The following is a 17374-nucleotide window of genomic DNA, read 5'->3' on the forward strand; positions in this document are numbered from 1 at the left end:
TCTATGGGCAATATGGTGCCATTTGTGGAATCTCTTTTTGTGAGGGCTGGGAGGGGTCGCCTGGGGCTGGGGGGAGAGTCGAGATCTTTAGTTATCAACTGACTGAAGTGCTCCCCCTCCCTGACAAATAACTATGCTGTCCTACAGTGCTGACTAAAATACTTCAGCACTTTAATTTCTTTATTATCCTCTTGTGGAGGTGCTATACTGTATAGCCTCCAGCTGGCCCATACATGGGTCGAATTAAAGCCCCTTAGCAATGGAGACTGTCGCCTATGTAGATTATAAGAAACTGAAATCATATCAAAACAAAGTTTATTTGTCATGTGCGCTGAATACAACTGGTTTAGACCTTACAGTGAAATGCTTACTTACAGGCTCTAACCAACAGTGCAATTCTTAAGTGGTTTGTATTGTTAATTTAACCCTTATAATTAGTTATGAAGATATCTTGTTTAACTACTGTAGCCTGTGAAAATACGTTGTAAAAAAATACATATGTGAATATTTTTGTATAGAATCCCGTGTAGGATATCCAGTGGGCTATCATCACAACAGCCTATCCATCATCAATGTATATTTTCTGACAAATATTACTGCTTTGTAAATAAATAACGATGAATCAGGCGATCATTTAGTCACCTACAGCGGGCATGGTATTGTCAGGATTGGCTTGGAGCCAGCATAAAGCCGGAAAGGACCCATTAACTCAACCGGGACTGGCAGCCAGAGCAACCGTGGATGTTCGGTGTAGTGAATACGGACCTGATGACAGCGTCCTGCTCTTGATATCCCGGAGAAAAGAAATCAGGGAGACACGGTGCTGGAACTACTAACACATATCTGGTGGATTATTTCTAACAATATATCTGAGATTTATCGTCCAGAATATGTGCATTCACGCCATTCATTAGCTGTTTTTGTCTTTAAAAAAAATGTAATTCTCAAATCCACGGCGCAGTGCTCATGAGATGAGCCTACTTGGTGGCTATAAGAAAAAGCCATGCAGTTATGATGGCTATGAATCTTTACAGTTGGTCGATAACAGCGGAGGCTTCAATAACGGAGGAGGGAGACGCAGCGGAATCGGCTTGGCATCAACAGCAACCCTAGGAGGACCGAAGGCAGGCCCACTGCGGGAGAACGACTGCAGCACCATGGACAGCTCAGGTAAGCGGTGGCTCACCATGGGAGGCGGTGTAGCTCACGCGCAGCAGGCAAGGCCAAGCTGGGGATAATGCTGATCTGTTGCATGCGAGGCAGAGCACGCCTGTCGCTGTGTGATACTCCCTGAAATATATTTAATTTGAATAAGATCAGTGTAAATAGGTTAAAATATATTATCTAGACATTTCTGTCTTAGTGTTTCCACGCATTGCATCATGTAATAAGGGTGTCTCCTTATATTGTGGCCTATATTGTTCTGCTTTCATTTTTATTTTGTGTGAGTAGAGCTGATCTCATCATAGCAGTGATCTCATGTTACAGTCTTTTATTAAGCTACCAATATTTTAATCAAACTTAAATTGATGTAATAGAACATGCACACATTATGATTAGACCATCTACATAGTCCCTACCAATCATCCTGATGTGGTGTAGCCCTAAGACTTGATTAACAGCTTGACAATATCTAACATGACAACAACAACAAAAACACAAACCCAATAATACTCTATCCTTCCTTGTTCCTTTTGAAGAAGTGTATGTAGGGAATTTCCTGCATACAGTTGCCTGTGTGTCATGTGGCCACTGGAGAGTTATAAAGCCACAGTTCATTGTCAGTGAGTGAGTGGAAGTGTTCTGAACAGGGATATATCAACCAGGGCCCATATTCACAAAACACATCTTAGCAAAAAAAGAAGCTTCTTAAGATTTTTTTTTTCATAAAGTAGTTTAAGTGCAATTCCTCAATTGCCCTCCTCTATTTTAAGATTGAATGAACTTCCCAAATATCTTCTTACAAATCTTCTTAAGATGTTTGTTGCTAGGCCACCATTTTAGCTATCTAGCTAGCAATGGCAATCATGTTAGCATATTTCTTACTGAGATTACTGTTCTAAACATGTTCTTGGGTTTAAAATAATCCATACTGAAACTTTCAGAGAAATTTTGTGAGTCAATTCAACATGTTCAATTGCTTTCATGAGCTTTCTCTCACTGCCCTGAGTTTAAGACAACAGTTTAGCTATCTTGGAATTAAAAACATATCCAATAAATTTATTTGTGGGCCTCCCGGGTGGTGCAGCGGTCTAAGGCACTGCATCACTACAGATCCTGGTTTGATCCCAGGCTGTGTCGCAGCCGGCTGCGACAGGGAGACCCATGAGGCGGCGCACAATTGGCCCATCGTCGTCCGCGTTTGGCTGGCCAGGTTGTCATTGTCCCATCGCGCTCTATCGACTGCTGTGGCGGACCGGGCGCAATGCACACTGACACATCGCGGACAGATAGCCTTACATTCCCCTGCAAAATGTCTTGATAAACTTGGGAATTAATTTTTTCGTCGATGATAGCATGCTGTCCAGGCTCTGAGGCAGAAAATCAGGCCCAAACCATGATGCTCCCTCCACTATACTTTACAGTTGGGATGAGGCTTTTTTTTCTCCACACATAGTGTTGTGTGTTCCTTCCAAACAACTAGTTTCATCTGTCCACAGAATATTTTGCCAGTATGTGGAACATCCAGGTGCACTTTTGCAAACTTCAGACGTGCAGCAATATTTTTGGGGGACAGCAGTGGCTTCTTCCATGGTGTCCTCCTATGAACACCATTCTTGCTTAGTATTTTACTTATCGTAGACTCGTCAACAGAGATGTTAGCATGTTCCAGAGACTTCTGTAAGTCTTTAGCTGACACTCTAAGATTCTTCTTAACCTCATTGAGCATTCTGCGCAATGCTCTTGCAGTCATCTTTGCAGGATGGCCACTTCTAGGGACAGTAGCAACAGTGCTGAACTTTCTCCATTTATGGATAATTGGTCTTACCATGGACTGATGAACATCAAGGCTTTTAGAGATACTTTTGCAACTCTTTCCAGCTTTATGCAAGTCAAAATTCTTAATCTTAGGTCTTCTGAGATCTCTTTTGTTTGAGGCATAGTTCACATCGGGCAATGCTTCTTGTGAATAGCAAACTCACATTTTGTGAGTGTTTTTTTTATAGGGAAAGGCAGCTCTAACCAACATCTTCAATCTCGTGTCATTGATTGGACTCCAGGTTAGCTGACTCCTGACTCCAATTAGCTTTTGGAGAAGTTATTAGCCTAGGGGGTTCACATACTTTTCCCAACCTACACTGTGAATTTTTAAATGATTTATTCAATATATACAAGACAAATACAATAATTTGTGTGTTATTAGTTAAAGCACACTATGTTTGTCTATTGTTGTGACTTTGATGACCAATTTATGTAGAAATCCAGATAATTCCAAAGGGTTCACATACTTTTTCTTGCCACTGTAAATTTGAGACACTTCATTGAGTATGATATATTACGTTTAGTCTGGTATGTATTCATTTGTGGAAGTCCTTCACCCATTTCGTATGATTTGTTACGAATTTGCAAAATGTTAAATATTTTATGAATTTGCAAAAACGAATCACATGTTACGAATTTTAGCTAGGTGGCTAGGTGTGTAACATTAGCTAGCTCGCTAATATTAGCTAGCTCGTTAATATTAGCTAGCTCGCTAATATTAGCTAGGCTTGGGGTTAGGGTTAGGTTTAGGAGGTAGGTTAAAGTTAGGATTAGGGGAAGGGTTAGCTAAAAGGGTTAAAGTAAGAAGAAGAGTTAGCTAACATGCTAAGTAGTTGCAAAGTAGCAAGAAAATTGTAAGTAGTTGAAAAGTTGCTAAAATGCTAAGTTGTCCATGATGAAATACAAACTCTCAACCTTTGGGTTGCTAAACATTTGTGTTATACGCCCACCCTCCTTTTGTTTTTGCCTTAAGTAACAATCTGACTTATGAAACCATATCAAATGTGGCATATACCTAATGGAGTGTCTCAGATTTATGTACAGAATAATACAAAATGCTCTGAGAACAGGTTGGATATATCCACAGCTCACTGCAGTGCACTGAAAGACCTGGCCTTAGGTACTGGATCTATCTGATCTGAGGGGAAGTGTACGATGTGGAGGGGAGGGGAGAGGAGAGAGAAGGGAGGAGGGAGAGGGGGACATAGACCTCTGAGATGGCTGAGTGTCAGGTGAGTCTGCCTGTGCTGGCTGGCTGGCTGTATGTGGTCTGTATCTCCTGCTCCCTCTGCTTCTCTGTGTGTCTGTGCAGTGTAGCTCAGTAAACATCAGAGCTCTCCAGACTCTCATCTCCATCTGGTCAGTCGTGTTTGGCAGGCAAGCCAGCACACAAGCAGACTGAACGACTGACTGACCAACTGACACAGAGGCAGACACAGAGACAGGTGGATAGACATGTTGCAGCTAAGTAGTAGGTGTTTTGTTAGTGGTTAGGGTCTGAGACTGCATTGGAGGTTTTCCCATTGTCTTCCCACATAGCAGAGTCTACGTTAGGGGTAGGTAACGCTCTTCTTGGAGAGCTGCAGGTGATGCAGGATTTTGTTCCAACTAGGCACCACATCTGACCAACTGAGCTAATTGATCAGTTCAGTGATTGCCTAAATTCAGCACACCTGGTCTTCCAGGTGATGCGGCACTCCAGGACCGGGTTTGCCTACCCCTGGTCTATGTACTGTACATCTCCAGTGTGTTTGAAAGGGATTGGTGAGACCACCAGGCACCATCAGTGCACCATCAGCTTAGCATCAGAAAATGTATATTATGTGAGAAATTTCCCATTGGAAATGCAAACTTCCCATCTCCCCAACTCCAGGGCAGCGCTCTTACATTAGAGCTGTTTTATTGCCATTAAGTGAATAATATATGGCTGGATGATGTCACTTCAGTCCTCTGTAAATATTTAAGTCTTAAAGGAAAATTGTGCATCATACAGGGATGATTTCTGTATTTTGAAAGTTACATATCTTGGAAACCTGATTACTGACAACAATGGACTAATGAAACAAATAGCAAAATATAGTTTTTGTATTGTGCATATCTTCTGCTATATCAATCATGTTTGGTGGGTGTGTATCTCCCACATAGTCAGTAGTGATGCCAAGCTGCCTGTCCCTTCCAGACAGATTAATCATAGACTCTTGTCTTATCAGCAGCATCTATAATAAAGAGCTTAGAGCCTGTTTGTTGGGAAAGTTCCTGTTCCTGTTTGACCCACAATAGAGACCTATATATCACTACTGCAGTACACCGGTCTGTCTGTCTGTCTGTCTGTCTGTCTGTCTGTCTGTCTGTCTGTCTGTCTGTCTGTCTGTCTGTCTGTCTGTCTGTCTGTCTGTCTGTCTGTCTGTCTGTCTGTCTGTCTGTCTGTCTGTCTGTCTGTCTGTCTGTCTGTCTGTCTGTCTGTCTGTCTGTCTGTCTGTCTGTCTGTCTGTCTGTCTGTCTGTCTGTCTGTCTGTCTGTCTGTCTGTCTGTCTGTCTGTCTGTCTGTCTGTCTGTTTGTCTCATTTACCTTGCACCGGATAGAAGGTATAAAAGATGAAGGTTGGGACTGTTGAAGGAGAGAGAGAGGCACATTGAGACTGTGTCTGTATTGATCTCTCTGACCGGGGCCAAGTCTCTTTCTGGGCCAGCGGCTCTCTGACTGGGCCTTTCTCTCACATCAAAGGTGCCTGACTGGAGCAGGGAGGATGGAAGGATGAACAGGAGGAGAGTGAGAGGGGGGCGTTTTGGTCGGGGTTCAGAGAGCAGTAACCAACTCTAAGGGATGGCTGTGGAGGAGGCTTTGAAGTGTTCCTCTAGCATTAAAAGAGGGACAAGCTGACTGGTTAAATAGTCTGAAGGAAGATGCTAAGTAATGTCCAAGAAGTCTTATAGCAACTGTCCAGTGAAAACTTCACTTTTAAAAGTTCATATTATATATAATAATAATATATGCCATTTAGCAGACGCTTTTATCCAAAGCGACTTACAGTCATGTGTGCATACATTCTACGTATGGGTGGTCCCGGAGATCGAACCCACTACCCTGGCGTTATAAGCGCCATGCTCTACCAACTGAGCTACAGAAGGACCACATATTCTGTTAACTTATACCCAAATAATGTTCTTGACTCGTATTTGTGGCCAGCGCATAAGTTGGAGAAAAAACACTTTTAAAAAACCTACAAACTTGTGTCTCAAATAGACTGTTTCAAAAATGTTTGCTATTTCTTGCATATTTTTTAATTTTTTATTTCACCTTTATTTAACCAGGTAGACTAGTTGAGAACAAGTTCTCATTTGCAACTGCGACCTGGCCAAGATAAAGCATAGCAGTGTGAACAGACAACACAGAGTTAGACATGGAGTAAACAATTAACAAGTCAATAACACAGTAGAAAAAAAGGGGAGTCTATATACAATGTGTGCAAAAGGCATGAGGAGGTAGGCGAATAATTACAATTTTGCAGATTAACACTGGAGTGATAAATGATCAGATGGTCATGTACAGGTAGAGATATTGGTGTGCAAAAGAGCAGAAAAGTAAATAAATAAAAACAGTATGGGGATGAGGTAGGTGAAAATGGGTGGGCTATTTACCAATAGACTTTGTACAGCTGCAGCGATCGGTTAGCTGCTCAGATAGCAGATGTTTGAAGTTGGTGAGGGAGATAAAAGTCTCCAACTTCAGCAATTTTTGCAATTCGTTCCAGTCACAGGCAGCAGAGAACTGGAACGAAAGGCGGCCAAATGAGGTGTTGGCTTTAGGGATGATCAGTGAGATACACCTGCTGGAGCACGTGCTACGGATGGGTGTTGCCATCGTGACCAGTGAACTGAGATAAGGCGGAGCTTTACCTAGCATGGACTTGTAGATGACCTGGAGCCAGTGGGTCTGGTGACTAATATGTAGCGAGGGCCAGCCGACTAGAGCATACAAGTCACAGTGGTGGGTAGTATAATTTGCTTTAGTGACAAAACGGATGGCACTGTGATAAACTGCATCCAGTTTGCTGAGTAGGGTGTTGGAAGCAATTTTGTAGATGACATCGCCGAAGTCGAGGATCGGTAGGATAGTCAGTTTTACTAGGGTAAGCTTGGCAGCGTGAGTGAAGGAGGCTTTGTTGCGGAATAGAAAGCCGACTCTTGATTTGATTTTCGATTGGAGATGTTTGATATGAGTCTGGAAGGAGAGTTTGCAGTCTAGCCAGACACCTAGGTACTTATAGGTGTCCACATATTCAAGGTCGGAACCATCCAGGGTGGTGATGCTAGTCGGGCATGCAGGTGCAGGCAGCGATACTGAGTCTGCAGATAAGAATATAGTGATTGACAGAGCCGAAAGCCTTGGCAAGGTCGATGAAGACTGCTGCACAGTACTGTCTTTTATCGATGGCGGTTATGATATCGTTTAGTCGCAGTGGTGGGTGGTATAAGGTGCTTTAGTGACAAAACGGATGGCACTGTGATAAACTGCATCCAGTTTGCTGAGAAGAGTGTTGGAAGCAATTTTGTAGATGACATCGCCGAAGTCGAGGATCGGTAGGATAGTCAGTTTTACGAAGGTATGTTTGGCGCCGTGAGTGTAGGAGGCTTGAGAAATAGGAAGCCAAATATAGATTTAATTTTGGATTGGAGATGTTTAATATGAGTCTGGAAAGAGAGTTTACAGCCTAGACAGACAGCTAGGTATTTGTAGTTGTCCACATATTCTAAGTCAGGACCGTCCAGAGTAGTGATGCTAGTCTGGGTGGCGGGTGCGGGCAGCGAAAGGTTGAAAAGCATGCATTTGGTTTTACTAGCATTTAAGAGCAGTTGGAGGCCACAGAAGGAGTGTTGTATGGCATTGAATCTTGTTTGGAGGGTAGTTAACACAGTGTCCAAATTGGGGCCAGATCCATACAGAATGGTGTCGTCTTCGTAGAGGTGGATCAGGGAATCCCCTGCAGCAAGAGCGACATCATTGATATATACAGAGAAAAGAGTCGGCCCGAGACTGCCAAAGGTCCGGACAACAGGCCCTCCGATTTGACACACTGAACTCTGTCTGCAAAGTAGTTGGTGAACCAGGCGAGGCAGTCATTTGAGAAACCAAGGCTGTTGAGTCTGTCGATAAGGATACGGTGATTGACAAGTCGAAAGCCTTGGCCAGGTCGATGAAGACGGCTGCACAGTACTGTCTTTTATCGATGGCGGTTATGATATCGTTTAGTACCTTGAGCGTGGCTGAGGTGCACCCGTGACCGGCTCGGAAACCAGATTGCACAGCGGAGAAGGTACGGTGGGATTCAAGATGGTCAGTGACCTGTTTGTTGACTTGGCTTTCGAAGACCTTAGATAGGCAGGGCAGGATGGATATAGGTCTGTAACAGTTTGGGTCCAGGGTGTCTCCCCCTTTGAAGAGGGGGATGACTGCGGCAGCTTTCCAATCCTTGGGGATCTCAGACGATATGAAAGAGAGGTTGAACAGGCTGGTAATAGGGGTTGCGACAATGGCGGCGGATAGTTTCAGAAATGGAGGGTCCAGATTGTCAAGCCCAGCTGATTTATACGGGTCCAGGTTTTTGCAGCTCTTTCAGAACATCTGCTATCTGGATTTGGATAAAGGAGAACCTGGAGAGGCTTGGGCGAGGAGCTGCGGGGGGAGGGGGGGATCTGTTGGCCGAGGTTGAGAAATGCTTGTTGAAGTTTTCGATAATCATGGATTTATCGGTGGTGACCGTGTTACCTAGCCTCAGTGCAGTGGGCAGCTGGGAGGACGTGCTCTTGTTCTCCATGGACTTCACAGTGTCCCAGAACTTTTTGGAGTTGGAGCTACAGGATGCAAACTTCTGCCTGATGAAGCTGGCCTTAGCTTTCCTGACTGACTGCGTGTTTTGGTTCCTGACTTCCCTGAACAGTTGCATATCGCAGGGACTATTTGATGCTATTGCAGTCCGCCACAGGATGTTTTTGTTCTGGTCGAGGGCAGTCAGGTCTGGAGTGAACCAAGGCTATATGCATTTTTTGAATGGAGCATGCTTATCTAAAATGGTGAGGAAGTTACTTTTAAAGAATGACCAGGCATACTCAACTGACGGGATATATCCTGCCTCATTGCCTGAGCTGGCCAATCAGCAGTCTACTCGTATGGATATTTTTAATGACCAGAATACACCCACACCATTCTGTTGTTGGAGTATGCCCACACCATTCTGTTGTTGGAGTATGCCCACACCATTCTATTGTTGGGGTATGCCCACACCATTCTGTTGTTGGGGTATGCCCACACCATTCTGTTGTTGGGGTATGCCCACACCATTCTATTGTTGGGGTATGCCCACACCATTCTGTTGTTGGGGTATGCCCACACCATTCTATTGTTGGGGTATGCCCACACCATTCTATTGTTGGGGTATGCTCACACCATTCTGTTGTTGGGGTATGCCCACACCATTCTGTTGTTGGGGTATGCCCACACCATTCTGTTGTTGGGGTATGCCCACACCATTCTGTTGTTGGGGTATGCCCACACCATTCTGTTGTTGGGGTATGCCCACACCATTCCAACATAGAAAAGCTGCTTTTAACATATTTAATTAAAAAAATTCTAAGGAAAAGTATTTCACTCATTTTATAATTACACTACATTACCAAAATCAAATCGAATCAAATGTATTTATATTACCCTTCTTACATCAGCTGATATCTCAAAGTGCTGTACAGAAACCCAGCCTAAAACCCCAAACAGCAAGCAATGCAGGTGTAAAAGCATGGTGGCTAGGAAAAACTCCCTTGAAAGGCCAAAACCTAGGAAGAAACCTAGAGAGGAACCAGGCTATGAGGGGTGGCCAGTCCTCTTCTGGCTGTGCCTGGTGGAGATTATAACAGAACATGGCCACGGAGTAAATGTCAGTTGGCTTTTCATAGCCGATCATTAAGAGTATCTCTACCGCTCCTGCTGTCTCTAGAGAGTTGAAAACAGGAGGTCTGGGACAGGTAGCATGTCCTGTGAACAGGTCAGGATTCCATAGCCGCAGGCAGAACAGTTGAAAATGGAGGACATGTGGACACCAGCTTGTCAAACACATCATTCCAAAGTCGGGCATTTATATGGAGTTGGTACCCCCTTTGCTGCTATAACAGCCTCCACTCTTCTAGGAAGGCTTTCCACTAGATGTTGGAACATTGCTGCTGGTACTTGCTTCCATTCAGCCACAAAAGCATTAGTGAGGTCGGGCACTGATGTTGGGCGATTAGACCTGGCTCGCAGTCGGTGTTGCAATTCATCCAAAAGGTGTTCGATGGGGTTGAGGTCAGAGCTCTGTGCTGGCCAGTCAAGTTCTTCCACACTGGCCTTGACAAACCATTTTTGTGTGGGCTTCGTTTTGTGCACGGGGGCATTGTCATGCTGAAACAGGAAAGGACCTTCCCCAAACTGTTGCTGCAAATGTGTAAGCACAGAATTGTCTGGCGAAGTAATAGGCCAAACATGCTCACAGAATGGGACCGCCGAGTGCTGAAACACGTAGTGTGTGAAAACCGTCTGTCCTCGGTTGCAATACTCACTACCGAGTTCCAAACTGCCAATGGAAGCAACGTCAGCTTTGTCGGGAGCTTAATGAAATGGGTTTCCATGGCCGAGCTGCCGCACACAAGCCTAAGATCACCATGCGCAATGCCAAGCATCGGCTGGAGTGGTGTAATGGCTTGCCGCCATTGGACTCTGGAGCAGTGGATACGCATTCTCTTGAGTGATGACTCACGCTTCACCATCTGGTAGTCCGACCAACTAATCTGGGTTTGGTGGATAACAGGAGAATGCTACCTGCTCAATGTAAGATGGTGCCGACAGACATGGAAGCTCTTCTATCTCCTAAGCAACTTTGCAGTATTTTTTTTTGTGTGTGTTATATTTTACATTATTAGCCCACAATGTTTTTTGTGTAATTACATACAGACGGAAATAAATCTTGGATATCAGAGCAGCGGTAACTCACCAGCATTATGACCAGGAATACAACTTTTTTTAACCTTTATTTAACTAGGAAAGTCAGTTAAGAACAAATACTTATTTTCAAAGACGGCCTAGGAACAGTGGGTTAACTGCCTGTTCAGGGGTAGAACGACAGATTTGTACCTTGTCAGCCCGGGGGTTTGAACTTGCAACCTTCCGGTTACTAGTCCAAAGCTCTAACCACTAGGCTACCCTGCCGCATTGGATCCTTTGATCGTACCCCGAGGGCAACTAAACTTATCTCAGAGGCTGCTCCAAGATGCTGCCGGCGGAGAAGAGGTATTCGGAATGCACTTCTAGTCTGACTCAGGAAACGTGCACACCATCCACCGCTTCCGAGGATATTACTTGCTAATGTTCAGTCTCTGGACAATAAAATAGATGAGCTCAGGCAGAGTAACTCCTTCCAGAGATACATCAGGGACTGTAACATACTCTGTTTCACCAAATCATGGCTCTCTCGGGATATACTGTCTCTGTCCATACAGCCAGCTGGGTTCTCAGTACATTGCGTAGACAGGAGTAAAGAACTCTCTGGGAAGAAGAAAGACGGTGGTGTATCTTTCATGATGAACTACTCATGGTGTGATTGTGATAACATACAGAAACTCAAGTCCTTTTGTTCAGCCAAGCTAGAATACCTTACAATAAAATGCCAAACATGTTACCTCCCAAGATAATTATCTTCGGTAATAGTCGCAGCCGTGTATATTCCCCCTCAATCCGATACAACAACTGCCCTCAAGGAACTACACTGGACTTAATGCAAACTGGAAACCACAGATCCTGAGGCCGCATTTATTGTAGCTGGGGAAAAATCAGATCACGACTCCATTTTGCTCCTCCCTTCCTATAGGCAGAAACTCAAACAGGAAGTACACATGCTCGGGTCTATTCTGGTTGGATGAAATGGAATCCATGCTTCAAGATTGTTTTATTCACGCGGACTGAGACATGTTCCGGGTAGCCTCTGAGAATAACATTGACATATACACGGACACGGTGACTGAGTTCATCAGGAAGTGTATAGCGGATGTTGTTCGCACTGTGACTGTTAAAATCTACACAAACCAGAAATCGTAAATAAACGTACAGTTGAAGTTGGAAGTTTACATACACTTAGGTTGGAGCCATTAAAACTCGTTTTTCAACCACTCCACAAATTTCTTGTTAACAAACTATAGTTTTGGCAAGTCAGTTAGGACATCTACTTTGTGCATGAAACAAATAATTTTCCCTACAATTGTTTACCGAATGATTATTTCACTTAGAATTCTAGTGGGTCAGAAGTTTACATACAATAAGTTGACTGTGCCTTTAAACATCTTGGAAAAATCCTGAAAATTGATGTCATGGCTTTAGAAGCTTCTGATAGGCTAATTGACATAATTTGAGTCAATTCGAGGTGTACTTGTGGATGTATTTCAAGGCCTACCTTCAAACTCAGTGCCTCTTTGCTTGGCATCATGGGAAAATCAAAAGAAAATCAGCCCAAAAAATTGTAGACCTCCACAAGTCTGGTTCATCCTTGGGAGCAATTTCCAAATGCCTGAAGGTACCATGTTCATCTGTACAAACAATAGTATGCAACTATAAACACCATGGGACCACGCAGCCGTCATACCACTCAGGAAGGAGACGCGTTCTGTCTCCTAGAGATGAGCGTACTTGGTGCGAAATGTGCAAATCAATCCCAGAACAACAGCAAAGGACCTTGTGAAGATGCTGGAGGAAACAGGTACAAAAGTATCTATATCCACAGTAAAATAAGTCCTATAATCGACATAACCTGAAAGGCCAAGCAAGGAAGAAGCCACTGCTCCACAACCGCCATAAGAAAAGCCAGACTACGATTTGCAACTGCGCATGGGGACAAAGATTGCACTTTTTGGAGAAATGTCCTCTGGTCTGATGAAACAAAAAATAACTGTTTGGCCATAATGACCATCATTATGTTTGGAGGAAAAAGGGGGAGGCTTGCAAGCCAGAGAACACCATCATGATGGCAGCAACATGTTGTGGAGGTGCTTTGCTGCAGGAGGGACTGGTGCACTTCACAAAATAGATGGCAACATGAGGAAGTAAAATTACGTGGATATATTGAAGCAACATCAGAAGACATCAGTCAGGAAGTTAAAGCGGGGTTGCAAATGGGTCTTCCAAATGGACAATGACCCCAAGTATACCTCCAAAGTAGTGGCAAAATGGCTTAAGGACAACGAAGTCAAGGTATTGGAGAGGCCATCACAAAGCCCTGACCTCAATCATATATCAAATTTATGGACAGAACTGAAAAAGCGTGTGCGAGCAAGGAAACCTTCATACCTGACTCAGTTACACCAGCTCTGTCAGGAGGAATGGGCCAAACTTATTGTGGGAAGCTTGTGGAAGGCTTCCCGAAATGTTTGACCCAAGTTAAACAATTTAAAGGCAATGTTACCAAATACTAATTGAGTGTATGTAAACTTCTGACCCTCTGGGATTGTGATGAAAGAAATAAAAGCTGAAATAAATAATTCTCTCTACTATTATTCTGACATTTCACATTCTTAAAATAATTGGTGATCCTAACTGACCTAAGACAGGGAATTTAATAAATCAAATCAAATTTTATTTGTCACATACACATGGTTAGCAGATGTTAATGCGAGTGTAGCGAAATGCTTGTGCTTCTAGTTCCGACAATGCAGTAATAACCAACAAATAGGATTAAATGTCAGGAATTGTGAAAATCTGAGTTTAAATGTATTTGGCTAAGGTGTATGTAAACGTCTGACTTCAGCTCTATGTGACAGGGTCTAGAGACAATAACGGATTACAAAGGGAAAACCAGCCATGTCGTGGACACACGTCTTGCTTAACTAGTACTAGAACACACCGTTAGAACTAAGAATTAGAATTCTATTACACCCTTAGAATTGGGAATTAGAACTCGATCATGCCCTTCATTTAGGATATAGAATGCTGCGTTTACTCAACTTGGCTTTAATCACAAGCATATTCAGGTGGAATTGGAAATTATTCTGCCTGTCAGATACCAAACCTCTTAGGAGTGTTGGCAGTCTGAATTTAGAGTAAAGGAGAAGAGGGAGAGACATATTTCTGCATCATCAGTGTGTAGGAGAAGGTTAGCAATCTCTCTCATTTAGCAGTGGCGTTTCCCAATGAGATTGCTGAATGAATCCCGTTGACAGTCTCAAGTGCCTGTGTCTCGAAAAGAGGCTTGCTGGCTTTCACTCTCACTCTAACTGTGTGTGTCTGCGTGCGTGGATGCCTTTATGTGGTATGGTAAAGCTGTTTTCCCCACCCAACTATCCCCACCCCCACACACACACACTTTTATCAGGACATAAAGTCAGCCCTCCATTTCAGTAGGAATTCCCACAAAATGTCCCTTTTACCATCATGATGGATCTGAGACTCCATTAAATGTGTTGCAATCATGTCAAAGGAATGCAGTCAGTGCACACTCAGGTGCCTCCTAGATGCCAGAATGGAGCCCCTGCTCAGGCTTAATCACCCACTTGAAGCTCTCCTTTGCTTGATTGATAAGCTATTAGATTTATATTGCTCTGTAAAGACCATAGAGCTACAGCACTTGATAACTACTGTCCAAGACCTTCTATAGAGGAACACTGTGTGTGTTGATGCTCTGAGGTTTGAATTAGTGGTAGTAGTGATGGTGGTAGTTTTTATTTTTATTTAATAACCTTTATTTGTTGAGGAAATCCAAGTGAGATCAGGAGTTCTCTTTTATAAAGGAGACCTGACCATGTCCTCCATCTCCAGATATGTACGCCAACAATGGAGGAGTTCTGCTGTTGGACATGGTGCAGGGCTGAGCTGGCAAGTAGTGATAATGGTAGTGGTGGTAGTGATAGTAGTAGTGGTGGTGGTAGTGATAGTGGTGGTGGTAGTGGTGGTAGTGATAGTAGTGGTGGTGGTAGTGGTGGTAGTGATAGTAGTAGTGGTGGTGGTAGTGAAAGTAGTAGTGGTGGTGGTAGTATTGGTAGTGGTGGTAGTGATAGTAGTGGTGGTGGTAGTGATAGTAGTAGTGGTGGTGGTAGTAATAGTAGTAATGGTAGTGATAGTAGTAGTGGTGGTGGTAGTGATAGTAGTGGTGGTAGTGGTGGTAGTGATAGTAGTAGTGGTGGTGGTAGTAGTGGTAGTGGTGATGGTAGTGATAGTAGTAGTGGTGGTGGTAGTAGTGGTAGTGGTGGTAGTGATAGTAGTGGTGGTGGTAGTAGTGGTGGTAGTGATAGTAGTAGTGGTGGTGGTGGTAGTGATAGTAGTAGTGGTGGTAGTGATAGTAGTAGTGGTGGTGGTAGTGATAGTAGTAGTGGTGGTGGTAGTAGTGGTAGTGGTGGTAGTGATAGTAGTTGTAGTGGTGGTAGTGATAGTAGTAGTGGTGGTGGTAGTGGTAGTGATAGTAGTGGTGGTGGTGGTAATAGTTGTAGTGGTAGTGATGGTAGTGATAGTAGTAGTGGTGATGGTAGTGATAGTAGTGGTGGTAGTGATAGTAGTAGTGGTGGTGGTAGTGATAGTAGTGGTGGTGGTGGTAGTGGTAGTGATAGTAGTGGTGGTGGTGGTAGTGATAGTAGTAGTGGTGGTGGTAGTGGTAGTGATAGTAGTGGTGGTGGTGGTAATAGTTGTAGTGGTAGTGATGGTAGTGATAGTAGTGGTGGTGGTGGTAATAGTTGTGGTGGTAGTAGTGGTAGTGGTGGTAGTGATAGTAGTAGTGGTGATGGTAGTGATAGTAGTGGTGGTAGTGATAGTAGTAGTGGTGGTAGTGATAGTAGTGGTGGTGGTGGTAGTGGTGGTAGTGGTAGTGATAGTAGTGGTGGTAGTGATAGTAGTAGTGGTGGTGGTAGTGATAGTAGTGGTGGTGGTGGTAGTGGTAGTGATAGTAGTGGTGGTGGTGGTGGTAGTGATAGTAGTAGTGGTGGTGGTAGTGGTAGTGATAGTAGTGGTGGTGGTGGTAATAGTTGTAGTGGTAGTGATGGTAGTGATAGTAGTAGTGGTGATGGTAGTGATAGTAGTGGTGGTAGTGATAGTAGTAGTGGTGGTGGTAGTGATAGTAGTGGTGGTGGTGGTAGTGGTAGTGATAGTAGTGGTGGTGGTGGTAGTGATAGTAGTAGTGGTGGTGGTAGTGGTAGTGATAGTAGTGGTGGTGGTGGTAATAGTTGTAGTGGTAGTGATGGTAGTGATAGTAGTGGTGGTGGTGGTAATAGTTGTGGTGGTAGTAGTGGTAGTGGTGGTAGTGATAGTAGTAGTGGTGATGGTAGTGATAGTAGTGGTGGTAGTGATAGTAGTAGTGGTGGTGGATAGTAGTGGTGGTGGTGGTAGTGGTGGTAGTGGTGGTGGTAGTGGTGGTGGTGGTGGTGGTGGTGGTGGTAGTGGTAGTGATAGTAGTGGTGGTGGTGGTAATAGTAGTGGTAGTGGTAGTGATAGTAGTGGTGGTGGTGGTAGTGATAGTGGTGGTGGTAGTGGTGGTAGTGATAGTAGTAGTGGTGGTGGTGGTGGTAGTGATAGTAGTAGTGGTGGTGGTAGTGATAGTAGTGGTGGTGGTGGTGGTAGTGATAGTAGTAGTGGTGGTGGTAGTGATAGTAGTGGTGGTGGTGGTAGTGGTAGTGATAGTAGTGGTGGTGGTGGTAGTGGTAGTGATAGTAGTGGTGGTGGTAGTGATAGTAGTAGTGGTGGTGGTAGTGATAGTAGTGGTGGTGGTGGTGGAATTGATAGTAGTAGTGGTGGTGGTAGTGATAGTAGTGGTGGTGGTGGTGGTGGTAGTGATAGTAGTAGTGGTGATGGTAGTGATAGTAGTGGTGGTAGTGATAGTAGTGGTGGTGGTGGTAGTGGTAGTGATAGTAGTGGTGGTGGTAGTGATAGTAGTGGTGGTGGTGGTAGTGGTAGTGATAGTAGTGGTGGTGGTGGTAATAGTTGTGGTGGTAGTAGTGGTAGTGGTGGTAGTGATAGTAGTAGTGGTGATGGTAGTGATAGTAGTGGTGGTAGTGATAGTAGTAGTGGTGGTGGTAGTGATAGTAGTGGTGGTGGTGGTAGTGGTGGTAGTGGTAGTGATAGTAGTGGTGGTGGTAGTGATAGTAGTGGTGGTGGTGGTAGTGGTAGTGATAGTAGTGGTGGTGGTGGTAATAGTAGTGGTAGTGGTAGTGATAGTAGTGGTGGTGGTGGTAGTGATAGTGGTGGTGGTAGTGGTGGTAGTGATAGTAGTAGTGGTGGTGGTGGTGGTAGTGATAGTAGTAGTGGTGGTGGTAGTGATAGTAGTGGTGGTGGTGGTGGTAGTGATAGTAGTAGTGGTGGTGGTAGTGATAGTAGTGGTGGTGGTGGTAGTGGTAGTGATAG

At 44.1% G+C, this 17374-nt stretch overlaps 1 protein-coding gene across 1 annotated transcript in view; it reads left to right on the top strand.

Moving 5' to 3' along the window:
* The first annotated feature begins 606 nt into the window (after positions 1-606).
* The window catches only part of dnajc6 (DnaJ (Hsp40) homolog, subfamily C, member 6), a 60792-nt gene continuing 44024 nt past the window's right edge, over positions 607-17374 (top strand). Inside the window, exon 1 of the mRNA XM_046300222.1 lies at positions 607-1170. Coding sequence (XP_046156178.1) covers positions 972-1170 — 199 coding nt within the window. The 5' untranslated portion in view covers positions 607-971. The remainder of the gene's footprint in view (positions 1171-17374) is intronic.

Source organism: Oncorhynchus gorbuscha, linkage group LG15 (genome assembly GCF_021184085.1).
Source record: "Oncorhynchus gorbuscha isolate QuinsamMale2020 ecotype Even-year linkage group LG15, OgorEven_v1.0, whole genome shotgun sequence".
NCBI lineage: Eukaryota > Metazoa > Chordata > Actinopteri > Salmoniformes > Salmonidae > Oncorhynchus > Oncorhynchus gorbuscha.